General features: G+C 39.2%; 1 protein-coding gene across 1 annotated transcript; it reads left to right on the top strand.

The window, feature by feature from the left end:
- The first annotated feature begins 1797 nt into the window (after positions 1-1797).
- On the top strand, positions 1798-22266 carry fbxw8 (F-box and WD repeat domain containing 8). Its single transcript, XM_062417409.1, has 11 exons — positions 1798-2383; positions 2477-2581; positions 3811-3975; positions 4282-4370; positions 8368-8525; positions 9095-9291; positions 9924-10142; positions 16317-16444; positions 20529-20702; positions 21160-21276; positions 21766-22266. The coding sequence occupies exons 1-11, from the start codon at positions 1895-1897 to the stop codon at positions 21929-21931; spliced, it is 2007 nt and encodes a 668-aa protein (XP_062273393.1). The 5' UTR covers positions 1798-1894; the 3' UTR covers positions 21932-22266.
- Positions 22267-22303: the final 37 nt, after the last annotated feature.

Raw genomic sequence — 22303 nt, forward strand, 5'->3', positions numbered from 1 at the left:
AATAGCACGCTGAAGAAAAAAAGGGATTTACATATGAAAACTACAACTTTGTCCACTTTAAACTTCCTCATAAAATATTTCTTGAATGTAATTAATCGGTATATTAAAGTCATTGAAAACTCGTGAAGTGTAAAGTAATTGGGGGTTTTTGTTGTTTTTTTGAAGCAGTAACTTAAGTGTAGTTTTCAATCTGCATATGATATAGTGATTGATAACAAATAAAGATAAAATAAGTGGTTACAATGACAATTTCGGGGCACCTCGAGTTCATGCTGTGGTAACTTGTATGACAGGTAATAAGAAGAGTAACCGCGTAATGGGAATGGAAACATTTCAGAAGATATGAAACACTAATTACAATCATTTGCATTTCATCAGTTTTTCCAAAAAAGGACAAACAACTTAAAACCTACAGATGGGTGCCGAAGAGAAAACCTGAGTCTTTAATACCTGCAGTGTTAACAGGTGAACCTGTGCTTCACCTGTTAACAATTGCAGGTATAAAATTAACCCCATGTTTCCTGGTGTGCAAGTTTAGTAGTTTTTTCAAATTCAAGATTCAAGCACTCTATTGTCATTGTATAGCACAACAAAAAACACTTATGTGACACCCCCAGAGGTGCATTTATAACCCAATACAAAAGAATAAATACAGTATAAATAAAGAACAAAGACCAAAAAAAATCATATTATATAAACGATGCCAGGCTCAGCAGCACAGATTGTTATTGCACGTGTCCAGCAGCATATGGTAAAGCGTGTGTTGCATATTACCAGCATAGCTTGTGGTCAGAGTTTATAAGGTTTATAACAACGCAACATTTATCCACATATTGACGCTTTTTTTTTTTTTTTTTTTTTAAATATAATTGTTTTTGCTCAGCATTGGTCAATTCTCCTTATAACAGTGGACGGCCATAGCTTCAATATCAATCAATAACACCACACTATTTACACACCTGTTGCTGCTGTTGTCGCCTCGCGCCCTACAAGTGTCTCTTCGCGACAAACAGCACGAGCACGGTGAGGTGGATCGCGGTGCATAGGAAGCTCTCAAAGTGACCTCGCGCTGTCACCACCACCACCGACCCCCTGTCTCCGCAGCTGTAGCCGCCGTCCCTCTCCCCCGCCGGCCAGTTTCTCTCCAGCTGGTCCCCGATCCTCCGCAGGCGGGACGCGAGCACCTGAGCCACCGAGCAGGGCGAGGGTCTGCGGGCGCTGCAGCTGGAGTCTCCGGGCAGGAGCAAAGGCTGCTCTATTGGCAGCCAACACATCTTCTCTTACTCAACAACCAGCTGTGTGTTCCTGACTCTTTTCTCTTCAAGTCTTGAGGATATATGACCCTCCTTCTCCTCTCTCATCAAACCTTAACTGTGTTTGCTCCCTCTCTCTCTCCCTCTCTCTCCCCCTCTCCCTCTCTACTGTATTATTCATCACAGTGTCACATGGTTTGGGGTTTACATCATCTTTTCCCAAAAGAGAGATGCAATGGTTAACTCTTGAATCTCTCCTGTCTGGTTTGATCTGAGGAGTCTTTTGTTATAGCCTGTTCTGGGACATTTTGTCCTTTTTGTCTATTTTCTTTAAACTCTATTTCGTGTTATTATAGCAATAACAAAATCCCACCGACAAGTAGCATTAAATGTCTTTAATTATACTCACAACAATCACTAATTGTGGCCACAGAAACTGAGAACTACTACGTCCATAATAAAACTGCGGAATTAAAAACACACGGAACTTACTGCAGCGCCGTGTTCCTCCTCGGACTGTTTATAGAGGAGCACATGTCGGTAGGCTTCCCTCGACTACTCTGCAATAGAAAACAAACACGCAAGCTGCACAACTCTACAACACTGCCGGGTTATATGTTGTCAGCTATGTTTAACAAAATATGGCCAATGAACTTGCTGCATTCAGGGAGAGTTGGAAACAAGAATTAACCAGTAAAAAAGAGGAGCAGCAACTTATTTCTGCTACTTCCACCTCCAGGAGTGTCCCTGAGCAAGCAGGTAACAGAGACTCGAAAAATAGATATTTTGAAGACTTTAACAATCCCAGCAAAGAGCAAAGTGAGGCCTGCAGTCCTTTAAAATCAGATGGTTGCACTGAGGATAAGGGACGTGTTGTGGAAGGAGGTGAGAAGGCTGCAGCAGAGTCAGAGGATCAACCTGAGTATGTGTCCATTGCACGTAGTTTGCTGGATGGGAGGACTAGTCCCTTGCTGGAAAGGATTGAAGAGGAGAGGAGCAGGAGGAAGAGGCAATATCATAACGTGACAAATGTCCGCAGGGCGTCCCTGCAGCACCAGCAGCAGCAGCAGCAGCCTCAGAGAAAGGTCAAGAAAGACGAGGAGCTGCTGGAGCAACTCATTCAGGATCTGGTATGAGTGTCACACTGTTAATGATGAAGAGGATGGTACAAGCATCACTCTCAGCTCAGTGCTTAATGTCTGTTTTTATCATCTCTGTTGCAGAATGAGGTGAATGACATTCCCTTCTTTGATATTGAGTTGCCATATGAGTTGGCTTTGAAGATATTCCAGTATCTCAACTGTACCGAGCTAGGCAGATGTGCCCAGGTAAGCAGATGTGGTAAGACTGCTCTAGGCAAGATTACATAAAACTAAAAAAGAAAGAATAAGCCTCAACTCAAAAGTTCTAAGTCCTAAGTTTCTTCTAAAATACTTGGATCATTTTACCTCTTCAGCTCTCTCGAAGTTATTAAAATGAAATCTGCGGGGCTGCAACTAATGATCATTTTTGATTATTGATTAATCTGTCAGATATTTTCTTGATTGGAGCGACTGTGGCTCAGGAGGTACAGCGGTCGTCCATTAATCAGAAGATTGGCGGTTCGATTCCTGTCACCTCCAGTCCACATGTCGATGTGTCCTTGGGCAAGATACTTAACCCCAAATTGCTCCCATCTGCTGCGCCAACAGTCTGTGAATGTGTGAGTGAATGTTAGTTTCCCTCTGATGAGCAGGTTGGCTCCCTGCGTGGTAGCCCCTGCCATCAGTATATGAATGTGTGTGTGACCTGTAGTGAAAAAGCACTTTGAGTGTTTAAAAAAAGACTAGAAGAGCTTTATATAAGTACAGTCCATCTACTATTTGATTCATTGTTTGGTCTGTAGAATAAGTCACTATCAACATCTTCAGATCACTTGTTTTGCTCTGTCAGCAGTCTGAAACACAAATATATTACATTTCCCATCACATAAAATAAGAAAAGCAGTAAATCCTCTCGTTGTAGAAGCTGGAACCAGACAATAATTGTGATTTTTGCTTTAAAAATTACTTCAATAATTAACTGTTCATCAAAATACTTTTCTTTCCATCTACTAAAACATGTTTGAACCTCTACTTTAGATCGTTTTGATAGAAATATTCTTCAAATTAATTATTCAAATTAAATGACAAATAAAAATGTCTTATTGGCAGCAAACTTGCACAACAGTAAATTGGCTCTCTTATCCCTTTAGTATCTTTTCTTTAAAGTGATCACATTAACTGTGTGCAGCTTGCCAATACTTTGTTTTAGAGTTCCTGGTTGTGAAGTCCTTAAATTTCTGTTACTACGCACTTCTCCCGACATGCACGACTGCTTAGAGCAGCTTTAATACCAAATGTGACCTTAAATTGGTATAGATTAGTAAATTACATTTTGTGTGGCGGACCTACTGCTCATGTTGCACAGAGTCCATTTGGCAGCCAGCCGGGCTCGTTAAGCACAAATAAATTAAGTGATGCAAGCTTGTAATGTATGCTGACTCAATCCACAGTTACAATGTCCAATCTCCTCCCAGGTGAGCAGGGCATGGAGAGCCCTTGCAGAGGACAGCGTGCTGTGGTTCAAGATGTGTGTGGGGGAGGGTTACCATCAGGATGCCAGCGTGGCTGACTCCCCCTGCTGGAAGAGCACGCTGAGAGACTGCAGGAACTCGGCCAAAACTGTGCGCTCCAACTGGAAGGTGGGTTTGATCTGTGATGTGTGATGTGAATGTGGTGAATCAGAATCATTGAGCTCCCTAAAATACGACGCCTGTATATCAGTTTTTCTTGGTAAAATTGGTGCAGTACAGTGAAAAAAAAAATACATAAAATAAACGGAAATGAAATTAACTCTTAGTTCTAACAGAGAAAAATGCTCTCTTTAAATTTTTAAATCAGATTACAGAGAGTCGAATTAGTGCTCTGCCTGCCATTTGTAAGATAATGTAGGCTATTTGAAGTATGGATTAAACAGTGTTTTCAGCCAGCTTTTATTTTCTATCTAGAATCGAGTGGGATCCATCAGTCAGCTGCAGTTCGAGCTGGGAAAGGTGCTGTGTGACGTCAGCTCCTGTGACAACTTTGTCTTGGCTGGGTGAGTTTTTACGTACACGTCTGACATCTGATGTTTACCGGATTAAACTGGAACCGCTCCTGTCCTCTGAATTCATCTGCCTTGTTTTTCTCTGTCATTCTTTGTCTTTATGCATCCTGATATAAATGTCAGCATATAAATAACACTTCTGATTAATGATAGGATGTCTAGTGAAGAATACGTCACATTTATATATAAGGTCCTATACCTTGTTAACCAAACATTTAAATATGGAAGGTTGTTCACAAAGAAAAACGCACTTAAATCTATCAACAGAAAACTGAGAGAAAAACATTGGGCCTCATGCAAGAAGCATTTGTATGAACAGAAATGGACGTACAAGTGATTTAAAATTTTTTAGAACATTTGTGACAGTCATCAATTTCCTCATACTCAGAATTTTCTCTTAGTAAAAACCAAATTTATGAGTGACCCAGACCCTCTCGTTACAGTCATGAATAGATCAACTCTGCCTTTCTTCACTGGGTAGAAACACTTGTTGACTTACAATTATAATGCCCTAATCTGAATGAATTTTGAGTTTAATAAAAAAAATGTTTTAATATAGAATTTTAACATAAGTAAAACAAACTTTATGCAAAATGTATATCTGTTTACCATATTTTAATTGTTATGGTGGCCAATTTTTACAAAATGTTTTTTTATTATTATTTTTTTTAGATTTTATGATTTTTATTGGTATATTTTGTCACAGCAACAGCCTCTGTGTCTCTCTGCTGCTCTCTGTCCATTTACACAGAGAGCAGTGTAACTTCACCTGTAGACTAATATTCTCCTCTGATAGCTCCATGTCACATGACTGCCTTCCATCATGGATCACATCACATTGCTTTAAAAAATTTTTTTTTTAGCTAAATGAGACAGAGAGAAAAACAAGGGCTCCTTCCAAGGTATGAAGTATGCAAACATTCTGGTTAGCCTAATTTCTACTTCAAAAACACTTTTTTGTTGGGTTTAATGAAACATCCAAAAACTGTAGTTCCAAATAATCGATTAAATTGCAAATATACGTTTGACAAGCAGATCTTTATTTCTTAAAAAAGTAAACCGAGCAATAAAGATTGTCAGGTAAGCAGCAACATTTATGAACTCAGTCGGAGTAACATTCTCCACACAACTTACAAACCCCAATTTAATCATTTTTCAGATATCGGGAGTAGGACAAGGCCAGTTTTGTAGTTACACGTTTGTCATCATTTTCAGGCAGCATCAGCAAGTAGTAGATGACATTTAATTGCACTTTTTAGTTTAATCACCTTATAGGAGTCATAACAAATCCGGTTTCATTAGCTCCACACTGTATATGGTCTCATTTGTGAATGGTGATCCACTCTCCCACAACATATTGCCACACCCTTTCTAATGGCAGTAGTTGGTGATGGAGGGGTATATATGAGTTACAGCTTAACTCTGCCAAATGTGCGCTGAAACAACAGGACTGAGACAGTGATAGATTGTGAGGGCCCGCAGGAGTCTGATAGAATACCCACGAGGATACGTGCAGGGTCTCCAGGGGAATACTGTGATTAGATTCCCATCAGTCCCACCACATCTCACCAGAGACAACAGTGTGTTTGTATCTGTCCACATGAGCAGATGTAGGACACGCAGTGCCAAAGCAGTCTAGAGATGAAATGAAACACTCTGCAGAATGTGAGCATTTAACTCACTCATACTTTAGTATTTACTCTAAAATCCTTCTTTTTCATATCATGGCTATTAACAAATTTACAACATCAATACTTTTCCCATTATTGGTATGTTAGGGGTAATTCAGCTAAGTGAAAGTATTTGAATTTGTTTAACTAGATAAGAATCAATAGCAGTTAAAATAAATCAGGAATGATTCAATTGCATCCACAAAATCTTATTAGAAAACAACTGGAATGAGATTTGGCACTTGAGAGGCAACAGGAGACATTGTCTCATTAACCCAACAAGTCTTGCAGTCGCACTGTGTCTTACAGGCCAAGTCTGGTGAGACCTTGCATGAAGACTGCAGTAATCAGCGCACAAAGTTTTTGGTACACAAAAGTTTTATAGCAAATTACTTGGATGAGATTCAGCATCATCATCCTGTCGATATTTGGCACTGAGGTGATGTACCAATTAAGTAAAAGTGTGTATTCTATTGTTTACTTCCTGCCAAAGCCTGCTATGGCAACCTTACACACACACACACACACACACACACACACACACACAAGCACATGTACACCCTCTGTCACACTCTCTGTCACTGTGTCACACACACTCACTGCGAGGCGGATACTTGCTCAGACATGATGGTATCTGTGGAGGTGATAACGCTCGCAGTTTTGTTGTGTCCCGCAGTGAGAGCTCATTGACTCGGGCGAAGAGCAAAGGGAAAGGGGAGGGCGGACGGGGGTCGAGAACAGAACAGAAGGCCTTTGAGTGTGAAGGGGTGACTTTGTTGTTACTTGTGGTTGGGAGATAAAGACAGTGCTTTCTCACTAAAGGGGAAATAATAAGGTGATGAGGTGAGGTACGAGAACAGGATGAGGTCACAGTTTAGCCTGCTGAATGATGCAGGATACAATTTATTCGTATTGTAAGATCAATCACACACTTCATGAGACATTTGTATTGTAATTTATGCAAACTTAAATATCACCGAAGAGATTAGCAACCTCTCTGACCTCTACACTGCATATTATGAGTAATTGGTAGGATTTTGTAAAACAATTTGTTGGTTTGCCTGAAGGCAGAGAAAAAGGGGGCAGCTCTGTGGCAATTAAGGTAAAAAGTTATGCTCATTTATACAAATTCATACAAATGAAAACAGCAAAAGCTTTTTGTAATATCAAGTGGAGGAAAAGGCAGAGACTAATGGAAGAAAAGCTTGAGTTGCATTTTAAAAAGAAAGAAAATGAGTCTGTGCAACAAGAATAAGGCTTTAACTAGTGATTATTCATAATGGATTATCTGCTGATTACGTTCACGATTGATGGATTTATTGTTTTGTCTGTAAAATGTCAGAAATATATCACAGCCCTCCAGGGCCCAAGATTACATCTTCAAATGTCTCGTTTTTACTAACAGTGTAAAAAAGCTAGAGTATTCATCTATTATATTATTAACCATTGAGCAATTATCAAAATAGTTGCCAATTAATTTTCTGTTGATCAACTATTGATTATTTTCATCATCAATTAATCTACAGATTGTTTTGTTGATTTTGTTGATCACTTGGTCCATAAAGTGGCAGAAAGCTGTAAAAATACCTGTTATATATATGATTAGAATTTCCCAGAAAGAAAGGTCATGTCTTCAAATATCTTGTTTTGTCCAATCAACAGTCCAAAACACAAAGTTATTCAGTGGATTATCATGTATGAAATCATCACCTTTTAGAAGCTGAAACCAGCAAAGTTTTTGTATTTCAGTTTAAAATATGACTGGAATGATTATTTGATTATAAAAATAGCTGAAAAATAAATACGTTTATCGTTCCCCCCGGTTACTAAATGTAGCAACATTCAAGAAGTCCCTGCTTATTGCATTCAAGTTACCATCCTTTCATCTATATAATATATTCTATGTTATTTTATCTGAAAATATCTTTATGAAGGAGTGAATTAAGTCATACACTCAGTTTTATAATTGCATAAGAGTTCCCAAAAATAGAAATTTTAAAGTGGGTGAATTGGGAGGATAATCTTCACTTCCTGCTGTTACTCACTGTCCCTACAAACGACCAGTAGTAAAGAGTGAAATGTTCAAAATTGTTCCTCCCAAACAACACCCCTGCAACCCTCAAAAGATCATGAGTGAGCAAAGGATAAAAGCGTGAGAAAGGAAATGATTCAGCGGTGAGAGGCTGACTTCAGTTATTCTCGAGCAGACAAACTTCTCCTTTTTCTTCGCTTTTTAATTATTATTTTTTAAATATTTCTTCTTCTTTAAATATTTGAATTATGTATATAAATGTGACCTGTGCTTATATGTATCTCAGGTACACGTCTGGTGATGTGAGGCTGTGGGATACGCTGCACTGGGACTCGACAGCCTCCTTCCTGAAGTCCAACAGTCTGTCAGTTAACACGAACCCCAGACCTCATGTTACTCATGTCCAGGTCAACAGCACAGTGGCTGCGGCTGCTTATGAAGATGGTAAGTGTGTGCAACAAGGCATCAGAGTCATAAACATATTCATTATAGCTCCCTCTGTCTTAGCCAGGTCGGTCCAGATTGAAATATCTCAACTACTATTTGATGGATTGTCTTGACATCCTTGGTTCTCAGAGAATGATTTCTATTGACTTTGTTGATCTTCAGACTTTTCCTCTAGTGCATCATTAATATTGGATTTTAAACTAGTGGAATCATCTGGTCCAAATTTAATTTATGACCAAATACTTGCAAGACTAATGACATTTGCAGCTGTACTTTGTTAGCATGTTAAGGTTAGTGTTTACCACTGTGCCCATATACAGCCTCACAGAACTGCTAGCATGGCTGTAGTCTTGTTAAATAATCAAAACATAAATGCTGGTAATATCTAGTCTTCAAAATAAGCTAAGTAAAGTCTACCTCGCTGGTTAGTTGCACTTGTAGCTTCTTTAGTTACATAGCTACATCCTCTGCTATGTGTTCTGTGTTTTTCTTTATTCTCTGTGTAGAGATGAATTCAGTGCAGTTATAGAGGATTCAGGTAATGTCTTTCACTGTCATGTGTATAGGCTGTGTGGACCTGTGGAGCACAGAGACAGGTGGAGAGCCCATCTACCACTACCAGATTCCAGGGAAGATCCAGGCCCTGGCCCTGAGCCCCGACAGTCCCGTCCTGGGCTCTGCTGCTGGGTCAGATGTCAGGCTAGACCGTGCCGATGATCGTGGCTACTGGAGGACACTCTGCCGGGTTCAGCTACCCAAGACCGTAAGTCAGATAGTTTAATTCCTTTTGTAACATTGACTGTAAACATGGATGTCATGACATCTCTCCCAAAGTGAAGTCAAAAAATCTTGATCACCCCCTGGTGGCTGGCTGCAGTATAGGTCCAAGTGCTCACTTTTTTATTAGAATTGTTTTTAATTAGTAATTTAATTATATAAATAGGGGGTGTGACGTCATGATTGACAACTTTGACAGCCGCTCTCAAATCGCTGTCAAGCCGGCGGGACACGCCCCCTCAGCCGTCTCACCAGCTGCCCGACTCTACTGTGCAGACTCTGGCTCCAAATGATGTCACACATGCCAGGTGGCAGCTCCTGGAAAAGAGAGATTTTGGCTTCACTTAGTGGTACGAAGTGGAGACACACCGTCCATATTTACATACAGCCAATGCTGCTGTCTAGAAAGAGTACTGGGATTGTAATAATCAGTCAGTTAATCAATTACAAAATCAACAGTGAATTAATGATGAATGTTTTATTATTAATCAAGTTAAGCTTTTTTTAAAAGAAAAAATGCAGACCACACACTGGTTCTGACTATACGCTATATGAATTATGACATGTTATTACTATTTGAGTGAAGTGAAACATACATACATATTTTCTGTATGACAGGTAGAGACCTTGGTTTTGGTGCCAGGCAGGAATCAGCAGGGCCCGCTGGCGGCCCTGGCAGCAGGAGAGGCTGTGTACCTGTTGGACCCTTTGGAGGAGGAGCCAAAGTCACTTCATTCAGTCTACGGTCATCCCGTTACCTGTCTGGATGTTTCCGACTCCAATGTTGCATTTGGGGTGAAGCGCACTGGCTGGGCCATGCATGATGGAGGCAACAAGGTGGGTTTGGTTTCTTATCATTTCTATGAAATATGAATGTTTATTTTTTTTAAATGAGCGTCTTATGAGTATTTTATCAATCTCTATCAGTGTTCAGAAAATTGCAGTGACATTGATAGACATGTCCTCTTACATGAGAACATGTTAATTGGCTTCTCTTGGCCCATCTCCTGCAGAAGAGTAACACCTTGATATTTATACGAATGGCATTTCTCAAAGTTTCCAAACTTTTCTGGTCCATCACACCATTTTAATCCCTTTCTTATAATTCCTGTAAGTAGAGAGTTGTGCTGTTGTCTTGTGAATTTGTACAATTCCTTTTATTAGTACAAATTCATCTGAACCCTGAGCTTATGTTGCTCTGTGTGTACCTGAAGGTTTAAAAAGCTCTGGAAATCAAAAAAATAAAATATCTGCATCCACCATTTTATAGTGAACAAATAAAGCTTGCAAAATGACATTTTACCCAACAATTGTATTTTTCGGGAGGGCACAGTCATGGCAGGATGGTGGCTTGAATATTACCCTGTTCACTGACAATACCAATATGGGAATCAGATCAACATCCTGAAACACATTCATTTCTTATAAGGCAGGACTACTTCCTACTGGGACTAGTTGAAAGTGAAGTAAGATTATAAATTAGTAAAGAAGGCTTTTCTGGTTAAGATGCATGCCATATAACCAGATCCAGCTTCGGACCTTTACTGCATGTCACCCCCTCATCACTCTCTACCTTCAATATTTGCAATTTCTCCGCTGTCCCTATGATAACGACAGTAAGTGCCCCCAAAAATACGGTAAATTAAAACATTTAAAAAATGAGTAAAGAGTAGAGGTAAATTGTTATGACACACAGTGTAATAATAATAATAATAATAATAATAATGATGATGATACCTTTGCAATGTTAGTCTTACTCTCTTATTTGATAATTTATTCAATAATCTAAGCAGAAAGTCTGCTCCATATTTTTACCAGAGATAAGAAACTAGCAATGTTATTTGAATGCTAATTGAACCAAATACTGCCATCATTTCACATATTGTGATGATGATTATCTGTTCTATTTAGTCTTTTGTGAATAGCACTCTTGTATGTTTATGGAATAACTATCTAGTGTTTCCGTGTTAATGGAATTGATGGAGCTGTATCAAGGCCTCTTTTGTGCTCAGTGTGATTGAAGCATCTGAGCAAGACAAACAAACCTAAACAAAACCACCTTGAATGTTGACAAACTGGATGGTAAAGCCCAGGAACTCTGTTCTGCTTGTATTGTAAGAAAAATACTTGCATTACAAATTGAAATGGAAGGTTTCCAAGAGAGTAAACAAGGTCACATTTGCTCTCAACAGGTGCATAATGAAGAAATGGGAAATTATAGGAGGTGAATAATGTGGTTTTTGCTCAAATAGAAGGAAGCATGTTTTCTTTTAGGAATCCAAATGATTGAGGGGAGAGAAGTGAGAATGGAGTCTTTGATTTACAGCTGAAATACCCATTTTACCTGCTGACCTCCAAATGGAATTAAACTTTTTGGAGAATAGATGCCTCCATCCTTTTCAATATGGAGCACGGTTTTTAGTGTGTTTAATTTGAAGTTTAGATGCACTGCAAACTGTTCTCTGTCATCAAATAAATTGGCAGTTATTTTTTGCCAGTGTGATCACTCTAACCGTCTGTTCCTTTAGACCCTTGAGTCCCATCAGAAATAAATATAATGCACCTTTGGGGGATTTGTTTATAGTAGAAATAACTAGCCTAAATAGCAACAAGCCCTCTGTGGGCTCTGCCCCTAATTACTAGTGTCTGTGTGTACGTTGATCAACTGTTGGTCCCCAAGATGCACCTGTTTGCTTCTAATAATAATGTGTTTCTAAGGCCCCTGTGAACCTAATTGACTCTTAAGACTTTACTTAGAAAGTACAAATAACCACAAAACAAAGTATTCTGTTGGGATCAGCAAGCACCTATGCAGCAGCCATCATCAGCTTTGCTTTTACCAATGTGCACAGATAAAACAAATGCCACAGAAAGCTGCATAAAAAGTGTTGTATTGTATCTTTTTTTTAACATTAAAAAACAGATGTGGTTTACCTCAGAGATTGGACAAGTGGTAGCGTCAAAGCAGCAAGTAACACCTGAGCAGGCTGTGTGTCTGTGCAGCAATCTGTCATTGAAAGGTCTTTGGCAAAGCTGCTCCACTGACATCACCCCTATTAAAAAAGCACAGATGATACACTTCAGCTCAGCTCTCACCAACTCAGTGACAGCACTAAAGCACCACATAGTGGACCAAGGAGAGAGTAGCAGTGAGGGATGTCAACCTCACTGCATCATAACACAAAGGCAAGATACTGCAGCTGCTGGTGACTATTTCTTGTTAACCATCTGTTCAAACATATTAAGAAAGAAATAAGTAGTCCAGATAAAAAAATATATAATTAATACAAATAAGTCTACACAAGTAAAGCTGAAATAATATTGTTTGTCTCCATCATTCAACAGCCTAAAGTTGAGGATAATAAGCAGCCGTGCCTTTCCCTTTAATTTTAGATCGGATTAATTTTAATTGCACCACAGAAGCACCAAAAGTCTCTCTAACTTTCTTGTTTCCATAGTGAGCTTAGTCCAAAATTCTCCTCTAAATTATGCCAATTCATGATTAGCATACCTCCTTTGCTAATTAAAATATTTTAGAAATTTAATTACCCTGTCTGTCGCTCTTGTCACACTTCTAACAGCAATTTCATACTGTGAAGAAGTCAAAGCCTGAATTGGCTGCAGCTGTTAGTAATGCCAAAACATGTTTTAAGAAAACATATGCTTCATTAAAATCTGTCAAAATGCACAGAGGTGACATCCAAGGAAGTCTATGCAAACTTCTCACCACAGAGGAGTGAAACATTTTCATTTGCAGAATTTCAACTCAGATGAACTCAACCACATTGTCTTATTTTTTATCTGTTTTATGTAGAAGTTTGAAGTCTGATAACTTAAAAGTACAAAAGCTGCTTTGTGTTGATGATACAGAGGATTGTACTTCATAATTTGGCATTCGTTATCATTTAGCTCGTTGATTTGTCTTTGAGCCTTCCCCGTTTTTGTTGGGTGTGTATATGTGTGTGTGGCCGGAGCCAGTCTCCAGATCCTCATTACGACTCGCCTCCTTCTTGCCAGTGGACCAGGGGCACCCAGGCATCCTCCCAGCTCGTGGCTGGGCATTGAACATAAGCTGGCATCTCCACTGGCAAGCTACAGCCACTGCAGTGGATCCACCACAGAGCACAAGTGCTGTCAAAAAACCTGTCAGTCTCTCATTGCCTTAGGTTCAGAGGGCTGGATGGATGCATGCAAAGCTGAATTAGTGTCTTGATGCACAGTATGTATGTATGATATATGAAGGACTGTTGGAAGTATTGCTGTGGATCAGGTTCAGTAACATATTGTAAAACAACCCTTTTGGGGGTTTTAGTCAGAAAATATTATCCAGGTAACACTTCTCTGAACAAGTCTCAGCAGCACAGCAGGTAATTTCAGTCATCCGGCTCATATTGGAGAGAACATTATGTAAATACAGTGTAAGTACTAAGGTCAACACAGCAGCAGAGACCGAAGAGTGACGATGTTAAAATCACTCCGATGTGAAGAGAGAATCAAAGCTACAGGTGGATGAGGGGGTGGACGTGGGGTTATTAAATGCTAAAAGACTGCTATATAAACAGCAGCAGCGGTTATAGCAGTGAGTGATTGCTGCAGTTAAAGCTGAGTTTTCAGGTAACACAGTTCAGCGGCTGCATAACGAAACAAAACGTATATGCACGGCCCTCTTGCTAAGGATGCGTTGACTATGTGTATGAATGAATGGAAGTATTGTCTCAGTCATTTAAAACACTTTTTAAGTCGCATGGCACAGAACATTATGTGAATATGAAAAGTTGATATTGGTGGCAGCAGTAGGTTCTGAGCTGGTCACTCCTTTCAAGTATACAAAGCACAGCAGAGATTGAGGAGTGATGACAAAAACATCCCGAAAACCACATTATTTCCCTGCTAGGCAACATAGACCACAAGGGGAATATACTATCCAGTGAATTGATATGGACAAATATAAAGCAAGCTACCTTCACTCAACCCAATTTGGCTGAATCTCTAACTACATACCACATATACCTATACACACATCACAAGACTGCCTCCTATTCAGAATACAACACTCATACACTTTTTATAGTGTCTTAAACACCTGGGTAGTGCTGTTTAGGACGTTAAAATACAGATACATGGTTTCAGTCTTATAGTTGTATCAGTGAATGGCTACCTTATTACTTATCCTGTGTTTTTTGTATTAGTTTGGTCAACAGCTTCTAACCACAAATCACTAATGAGCAAAGAAGCGCAACTAAACTGGTCTTTGTGACTAGTTTTGCTTTTTGTTCTTTTGCTTCTTTTCTTCTTGTGTGTCCATGGAAACATAAAACTCAGTTTCACACAATCCTCTGTACAGCTCTACAAATACAAAGGGATAATACTTGAAAATGAAACTAGGATGTACAGATGTTAGAAAGTGTTTTCTTAAGTGTGGGAAGCATCTGTAACCAACTTAGTGGAGTTATTGTAAGCAGGTTTGAGATTCTGCTCTGCCCTGCTGATTTAGTCAGAAAGATCAAATGACATCAAACCACAAAGCTGCCATGACTGTGTGTTCTGCTAATCTCTTTTTGTTCACATGGTATCTAAACCAAATGAAGTTATGAATCCATATTTGTAAGGGTTGGGGGAACTGTGTGCAATGAAGGGGTCAACAGTTTGCAAGATTTGATTCAAACCTATCCCAAGCAGGTGATTTTCCCTTCTGCTTTCATTAGTGAAATCAGCTGGTGGAGTGTTTGCTTGGAGCGAAAGCCTGCAGACAGTTGGCTCTGCATGGTGCATGGTTTCCCATTCCCGGTCTATGATATGACATTTTAGATTAATCATAAACCAAACTAGATTTGGCCAAATGTGTTTCACCACTAAAGCAATGGCAACGTAAAATGTTTTCTCCAAAGTGCAGCAATAATTGCCAATTTTTTAATCTTTTTAAAAGCTATAAATTACATTCACATCACAGTACAAGCCACCATTAGAATTTCCTTTGTCTGTGAGTCTCAGTGGGGCTCCAGCAAGTGCATTAACTTAACAGCTCCTCTACAATCATGCTCATGATTATTCTTGCTCAAAACATACTGCAGCACTCTCTAAAACAGCCCCCAATATCATCACAAAGTGGCTCATTTGCCTCACTCAGTGAAATTTCTTCATTATAGTGGGCGAGGTGGGCAGATATTTAATATGAAAATTAAAAAAAATCTTCCTGAAACTGTAATGATTCATCGAGAACAGCAGGCTGAACCTAATTTCTGCCCCCCCCCCTCTTTCTCAACTCGTCCCCCCTCTCCTCCACTGTCCAAATCCTATCAAGCTGTCATTTCAAAGTCCGGTGTGATTTGGGCTTTGCCCCGGGGTGGTGCGCAATTAAAGCTCTGCTTGGCCCAAATATGGGACACACAAAAAACTGCTGGCAGCCCCTCAAGGCTTACATCATTCCTCTTTTTTTCCCCTCTTCCTTCAAACTTCATCTTTGTGGCACTCTCTCTCTCTGTCTTTTTATCTTTCTCTTGCTCTCCCACTCTCTCTCTCTCTCTCTCTCCCTCCCTCCTTGATTTGATTTCTTCATCGTTTTAATTATTCAAAGAAAATCATGTGTGGTGGTTATCCTGTTTGTTCTCATTTGGATGAGAAAAGACCAGCCGCTAATTGACCAATTAGGCCAGCTCCAGATGACATCATTCTAACTTGTATGAAGAAAGTTTGCTGCAGCCACCGAGCCCGAGGCAGTGATGTGTGTCTCAGTTTGTAATTGAAGAATGCCCTTAGGTTGATTTTTTTTTTCCCCCTCCAGCTTTAACACTTAGTGCTGCTGCGATTTTAATTAACTGGCATCATTTCTCTATTATACAATTTATGATATATAATATTTATTTGAATTCCTGTAACCTAAAGTTCAATTTCCTGGAACTGTCCTAATACTTTCTGAGTGCACTGTGCATCCTACAACACCAAGCTAATGAATTAAAGTGCAGTGTGTGAGTGTGTTAAATATTTGATACTATTGATGCATATGTGTTTCAGATCCACGTCTACAGCGTCGAGACGGGTAAACAGACAGTTTGTGTCGGCAACTCACCTGGAGATTTCACTTGCATCAATCTGAGAGACAGTCCCGTTCACCTGCTGGTGTGTGGAAACAAAGATCGGAGGTAGGACACACAGATGGAAAATACACAAAGAATCACCCACACTCTTGATTTATTTTAACACCACAAACTTGTGCCTTTGGGTCCGTCGCTTGAAGTTGAGCAAATAATTGAAAGGACAGTCTGTTAAATGGATTTCTTTCGATGACACCTGATGAAGAAAGTAACACTGAGGCTAATTGCAGTGGGAAACAGGTGTTAAGAAAGTGTGTGAAAAGACAAAGCTCCATCAGTTTGTGCCTTAGTCACACTTAAGTTTGATGCAAAGACAAGACTGAAATAGTTTTGTTCTTTGTCTGAAAGAGACATTCTGTCTGTCTGTCTCCTCCATCACCTGTGACAGTACAAAAGAAGAAAACCTGCCCATCTTTATCCCATCCATCCATCCATCCATCCATCCATCCATCCATACATGTACTCACACATGCGTGCACACACACACTTCCCACATCGGTAACCTGGCTCTCCAGATACGGAAAAGACACATAAAAGAGCCATTCTCATCTATTCTCCACTTGTTAGCGGGTGCTGCGGTGCATGAGTTGGCAGGAAAAGAAAAATCTCTGGCGCGTCCTCGTCCAAAGCTGCCCCCGCTGTTTCTATTCAGCACCAAATCCATCTGGCTGTTAAGTAGTTGGCTTAAATGGAATGACAGACCACATCATATTGTTTATGTTCTGTTTTCTCTTCTTACTAGTTATGATTCAAAGCAACCGTACAAAGAGGAAAAATGCTCAGTTTTTGTCAAGTGCCAGAAGAAAATGTTCAACATTGTTTTGTTTCTGAAAGAAATAATTCAACAGGAGCTTTTTGAATAAAGCATTCAAATGCTTGTTTTCTTGCCAGAGCATTGGTAGGTCTTTATCCAATTCCTTTCTGCATTACTTTTGGTCTTTGCTTTCTGGAGGATGTGCAATTTTGTTCAGAGATACAGACAGACACACACACACACACACACACACACACACACACACACACACACACACACACACACACACACACACACACATACACACACACACACACACACCAGCTTGGCTCTTCCATTTAGGCCCCAGCTGATGCAGCACACAGTTGAGAACAAATGGAAATGGGGGAGACTGAGGGACAGTCCGCAATCTTGGCTCTCTAACAGGGTGGCTTAAGGCCAAAGCCTAATGCATCCCTTCTTTTCCTCCAAATGAGTTTTGTCCTTCTGTTTTTTGTGAGATCCAGGGAGCAAATGAGGGGTCTTGGTAAGGGCTGTCTGGAAGAATGCCACATCTGTGCAAACGGGAAAGACGTGGGCAAAGAGCAAAACTGGATAGATTAAGAGTGAGAGAAGGAAGAGTTAGAGCCGTACCTGTGGCTATTGATCACTTTGCATTATGCAGGGCTGCACTTTTTGGGTTTAGCCTCAAGGCCACTTTGCTGACATATTGGAATTGACTTTTACTTGCCTATTTAAAAAAATTAAAAGCATCTTGAACGTGATTTGTAGCCATGCCAGCGGTGTGGCTCTAGGGATGGCAATGATGGTCAGTCAGCTGGTTGGTTGTCTGTCTGCCGCTATTCGATGGATTGCTATTGAATTTTATCCAGGCATTTTCCTCTTGTGCCATCATGACAGTTTTTTTTTTTTTTTTTTTATATTTTGACAACTTGATGGATTGCCAGTTAATTCAGTACAGACATCCGTGGTGTCCAGTGGATGAATTCTTATAATTTTAGTGATTCTGTAACTTTTCACAGTTTCTACAGACACACATCTCAATATGGATGATCCTAAATTTGTTACAGATGTTCACGGTTCATTGATGATGAATCTTTCTGACTTTGGTGTTAATCTGACTTCTAAGATTGATATTTGTGATTTTAGGTGAAATGTCTTGACAACTTTTCGATTGACTGCAGTGCATTTTGGTACAGACATTCACTTAGTACCATCATCATGCCACCTTGCCGTCATCAGCCTTTTGACACAGGCCTGTTTTTTCACCTGTTGTTGGATTTTTTTTCCTGGCTTCATGATTTGATCTAGACTTAATTCAGAATAGAGAAACATGCAGGTCGTCTGAATTTGGAACTACGGTGTCTGAAGAGCAGGAAACCTAGAACAAAGGCTTGTCATAGTGTGCTGAAATAGCCAAAATGTGTTATTCTCAACCTTGAATGTGTCCATTAGTCTGAAAGATCAAACTCAAGTCAAACTGAAGACAACATGTGATCACCAAATCACTAGTTTGCACCAATCATCCTCTTTCTAAAATGAGTAATGTCTTGTCTAACGCTCAAAAACTAAACTCTTCAGGAGTTATCGGAGCCTCTCCTACTTTTCTCTTATTAGGCAGAGCTCCTCCTGATTAATGAAGAGGAGTCTGGCCAATGACAGCTCACTGAAGTCAGAGCCACCTCCAATATTAGATTTATGGTTCCCAATGGTCTGCCAGCAATGTTCACACTCATTGTTAAAATGTGTGCTCCCATCACGTAATGCCACTAAACAGGCAAAACTAACTCCAGATAACATGTCCACCTTGCCAATTTACACATTTAACTCTGATTCCTAAAAAAAAAACATAAAAAAAAAAAAAAACATTTGGAAGTGGAAATGAAATCTGTCTGAGTCCCCAAAGTAAATTTGATTATGGTAATGAAGTCTTGGAAGAAGGTTGAATCTGGATGGAGTCATGTGCTGGATGCTTTTAGCTGCAATAAAGCCACAATGACAACAGATGGAGCTGAGGGTCCCTTGGGCTTGTGTTGCTCATGAAACCCACCAAGTAAAAATCCTGCTCATATTGCCTCTTATTTGCAAAAAAATACTGGTATAATATTAATAATAATAATAACAATGGATGAGAGCATTAGCACTCATATCAAAGCAATCAGAGTGGGGTGTCTAATTCACTTAACACACATTCAAAACAAAAGTGGTTAAAAGTAAGTGAGAAAAATTAAAAACAGAACATTAAATCAAGTCTTTACTTGACTGATTGTATAAAAAAAAAGTCAGTCAAAAGTCAGGTTGTGCCACTTTGTGATTTATATGAATACAGTTTGTTTATTTTCATGTAAGTTATTTTGTGGAGTCAATGTCAAGTTCTGTAGTACACTTTTTATTACATATTTACCATGTTTATAATGTCATTATCTTAACTATTTGAAAATATATAGATAGCATGTTCTGTATGTATATCTATGGCTCAGTCAGTTATAGCTGACAAGTTAAATAGCTGTGTTTAATAGTGTCATTAGACACCTCAGATGCTTTATTACCATCATACATATAGTCCTACATTTAATACATTTTTAAGTTTATTTTCTTTATCGCAGTGTGTTTACCTGTTGTTATTTTGTGAATAATAATAATTTATTTTCATCCACAGTCACATTCTTTGGTGTTTAAAATAACTTGTTTTATGTTTAACACTCAATGATTTACTATTCTATTGTACTTTCTATCTATTGTACTTTCTTTCCCTTTTTCTTCTTATCTCCTGGTGTAATAAAATAATTGGCCAGTCATCAAATTATCTAAGCGACCAAAGGTTCCGCATTAAGTTGGTTGTTGGTTAGTATTTGTTTATGTATTACTTTAATAATAAACTTTGCCTAGTGTTTGATAGCAGGAGAATTAGTAATGTTGGGTTGAGCAAAGGACAAATAAAGCGGGAACTAAAGCACACAATGGCAACATCTGCTTGGTTTTTATTTGTCCTTGGTCTCTTGGCTGGATGTAGAAGTTTGTTTTTCAGTTCTTCCTTCAACTTGAGAATAATGACCTTGTTGTCTGTAAATGAATGCACTCTTTCATGTCCTCTCTCTTGTGCGGTCTTGGTATGAGTCCTACGCCCCTGTTAGCAGGAAGTAAAATCCAACATACCCATGATCCGCTGGAAGAGTGATGCTATTGTACTCACTTCACTTATTATTCTAAGTCACTCCGGAGTGTTTGATGAACTCACAAAACGGATATATAAATATAAATGTGTAATACGAATGTTCCTTTGTTGAGCTGCCTCATTAATATGAAGTAATAATTCAGACTTTCGCAATTCATTTCTTAGTGTAATAGTGTAATTAGTTCTTCTCTGCTGTGTTTCAGGGTGAGGGTGTTTGACCTACGGACCGGCTCCTCTGTGGCGTCTCTGTACGCCCACCACCTGGGTGTCACCTCGGTTCAGGCGGACGATTGGAAGATTGTGAGCGGCGGAGAGGAAGGATTGGTGTGCGTGTGGGAGATGCGGATGGGAGCTAAACTGTGGGAGATGCACAACAGGTGGGAGGATATAGAAACTGTCAGCAACACATACGTTACACATCTGTTGTTATCATATTTCAAAGATGTCACTTTTTTTTCCTGTTTTTTGTCGCTGAGCTCCCTCTGTTTGTTAGTAACACATTACAAAGCATGTGACTTGGAGAAGAAACTTGTTTTCCCAAACCCACTTCACTAGATTCCAAACTAGTGATTTTGAATATTTTATATTTTTACTCTAAATTATTGAAAGTTCCACAAGTAAGACAATAATCCCAGGAGAATTATGTGTTTATTTCATCACAAGTTTTCCCTAATTTGTAATAACATGTTGTTTTTGTTAACTTTGCATTTGCTTTAAGAACTATTTGTAGAGAAAGACTAACATGCACAAGAAAAAATATGCAATTAACAATGTGACTTATGTTAATGTGTATGTTCTTATATGTAAGACATTGTTTTCTGTCTTGGTTTGCAGGCATCCTGTAAGGCATGTACGTTTCAACATTAGCAACCTGGTAACAGCCAACATCCCAGATGACAAGTCACCGCGGGGCGCCTGCATCACAGACGATGACCTCACAGCTCACCGCAGGTCACTTATCTCTCTCTCACACTCCTTCCTCTTTTTCTTTTTTTAAACCCTGATCACTCCTCTACACCTATCTCTATTTTAGAGAGCCTTTGAGTCAGAAATATGATGATTTCATAAAAGCTAATTTAATCTGTAACATTGCCAAAAGTGGATATATCCTTGCTACCTCATTATTACACATTGGGTAGTTGTTACGACATCTCATGCTACTTATATCATGAGTTTTGTTCCTCAAAATCTGGACATCTCCCATAGAACTTGTTGCATGTGCACCCTTAATGGTTACAGGCTTCTTTTTAAGTGTGAATACAACTTCAAAATAATGAATTCAGGAGGTTGTTAGATAATGCCGCCACCTTTGTAAGATAAAGGTGGATTATGCAGGTAAGTATTTAAACTGCAGAATGATCCATCTGTGCATCCAGTGTGAATATTTTTACTAAAAAGTGAAATAAGTTAAATGTTCACATGAATGTTTTTACGCTTCAGACACCGGGGAGTCATCTGCCATTACGACTTCTCTGAGGACGCCTCCTCCCAGGATCACATTCTGCCCATCTGCCGGTCCGATTACACTGAATCTTACGGCTACAACTACAACATCGGCCTGACGGTGCCATATGACCGGCTGGCTGGTTCTCATCCATCCCACTGAGGTGGAGTTTCCCATGTTGCAACTGGACATAGTTGGATATGGTTGAATGGACAATAGAAACTTTCCTCCAAACTGTATTCAATCATTTTATTCTCATTTCCAATCACTGTTTTTAGATGTAATATTGAATTTAATTGTAATATTTGTATATTATCTGCAGCTTTTGCGTACATATTTTTAATTTACAGTGTTGGATTCAGCTGCCCAGATGTTTTACAGGATCTCAGCTTTGCAAACTGTTACTGTAAAATATCATGATTTTCTTTAAATTGATGTTTGACTTACTGGATTTGAATCAGTGTCGCTGTGCAACAGCACAGCAATAAAACATGTCATATTTCTACCTCATTTATTAAATGTTTTCTGTTTCTC

Source organism: Scomber scombrus, chromosome 4 (assembly GCF_963691925.1).
Source record: "Scomber scombrus chromosome 4, fScoSco1.1, whole genome shotgun sequence".
NCBI classification, from domain to species: Eukaryota; Metazoa; Chordata; class Actinopteri; order Scombriformes; family Scombridae; genus Scomber; species Scomber scombrus.

Coding starts and splice junctions, on each gene's coding strand:
- fbxw8 (XM_062417409.1), top strand. CDS start 1,895: ATGGCCAATGAACTTGCTGCATTCAGGGAGAGTTGGAAACAAGAATTA. Junction 2,384..2,476: donor AGCAACTCATTCAGGATCTG/GTATGAGTGTCA, acceptor TCTCTGTTGCAG/AATGAGGTGAATGACATTCC. Junction 21,277..21,765: donor GACCTCACAGCTCACCGCAG/GTCACTTATCTC, acceptor TTTACGCTTCAG/ACACCGGGGAGTCATCTGCC.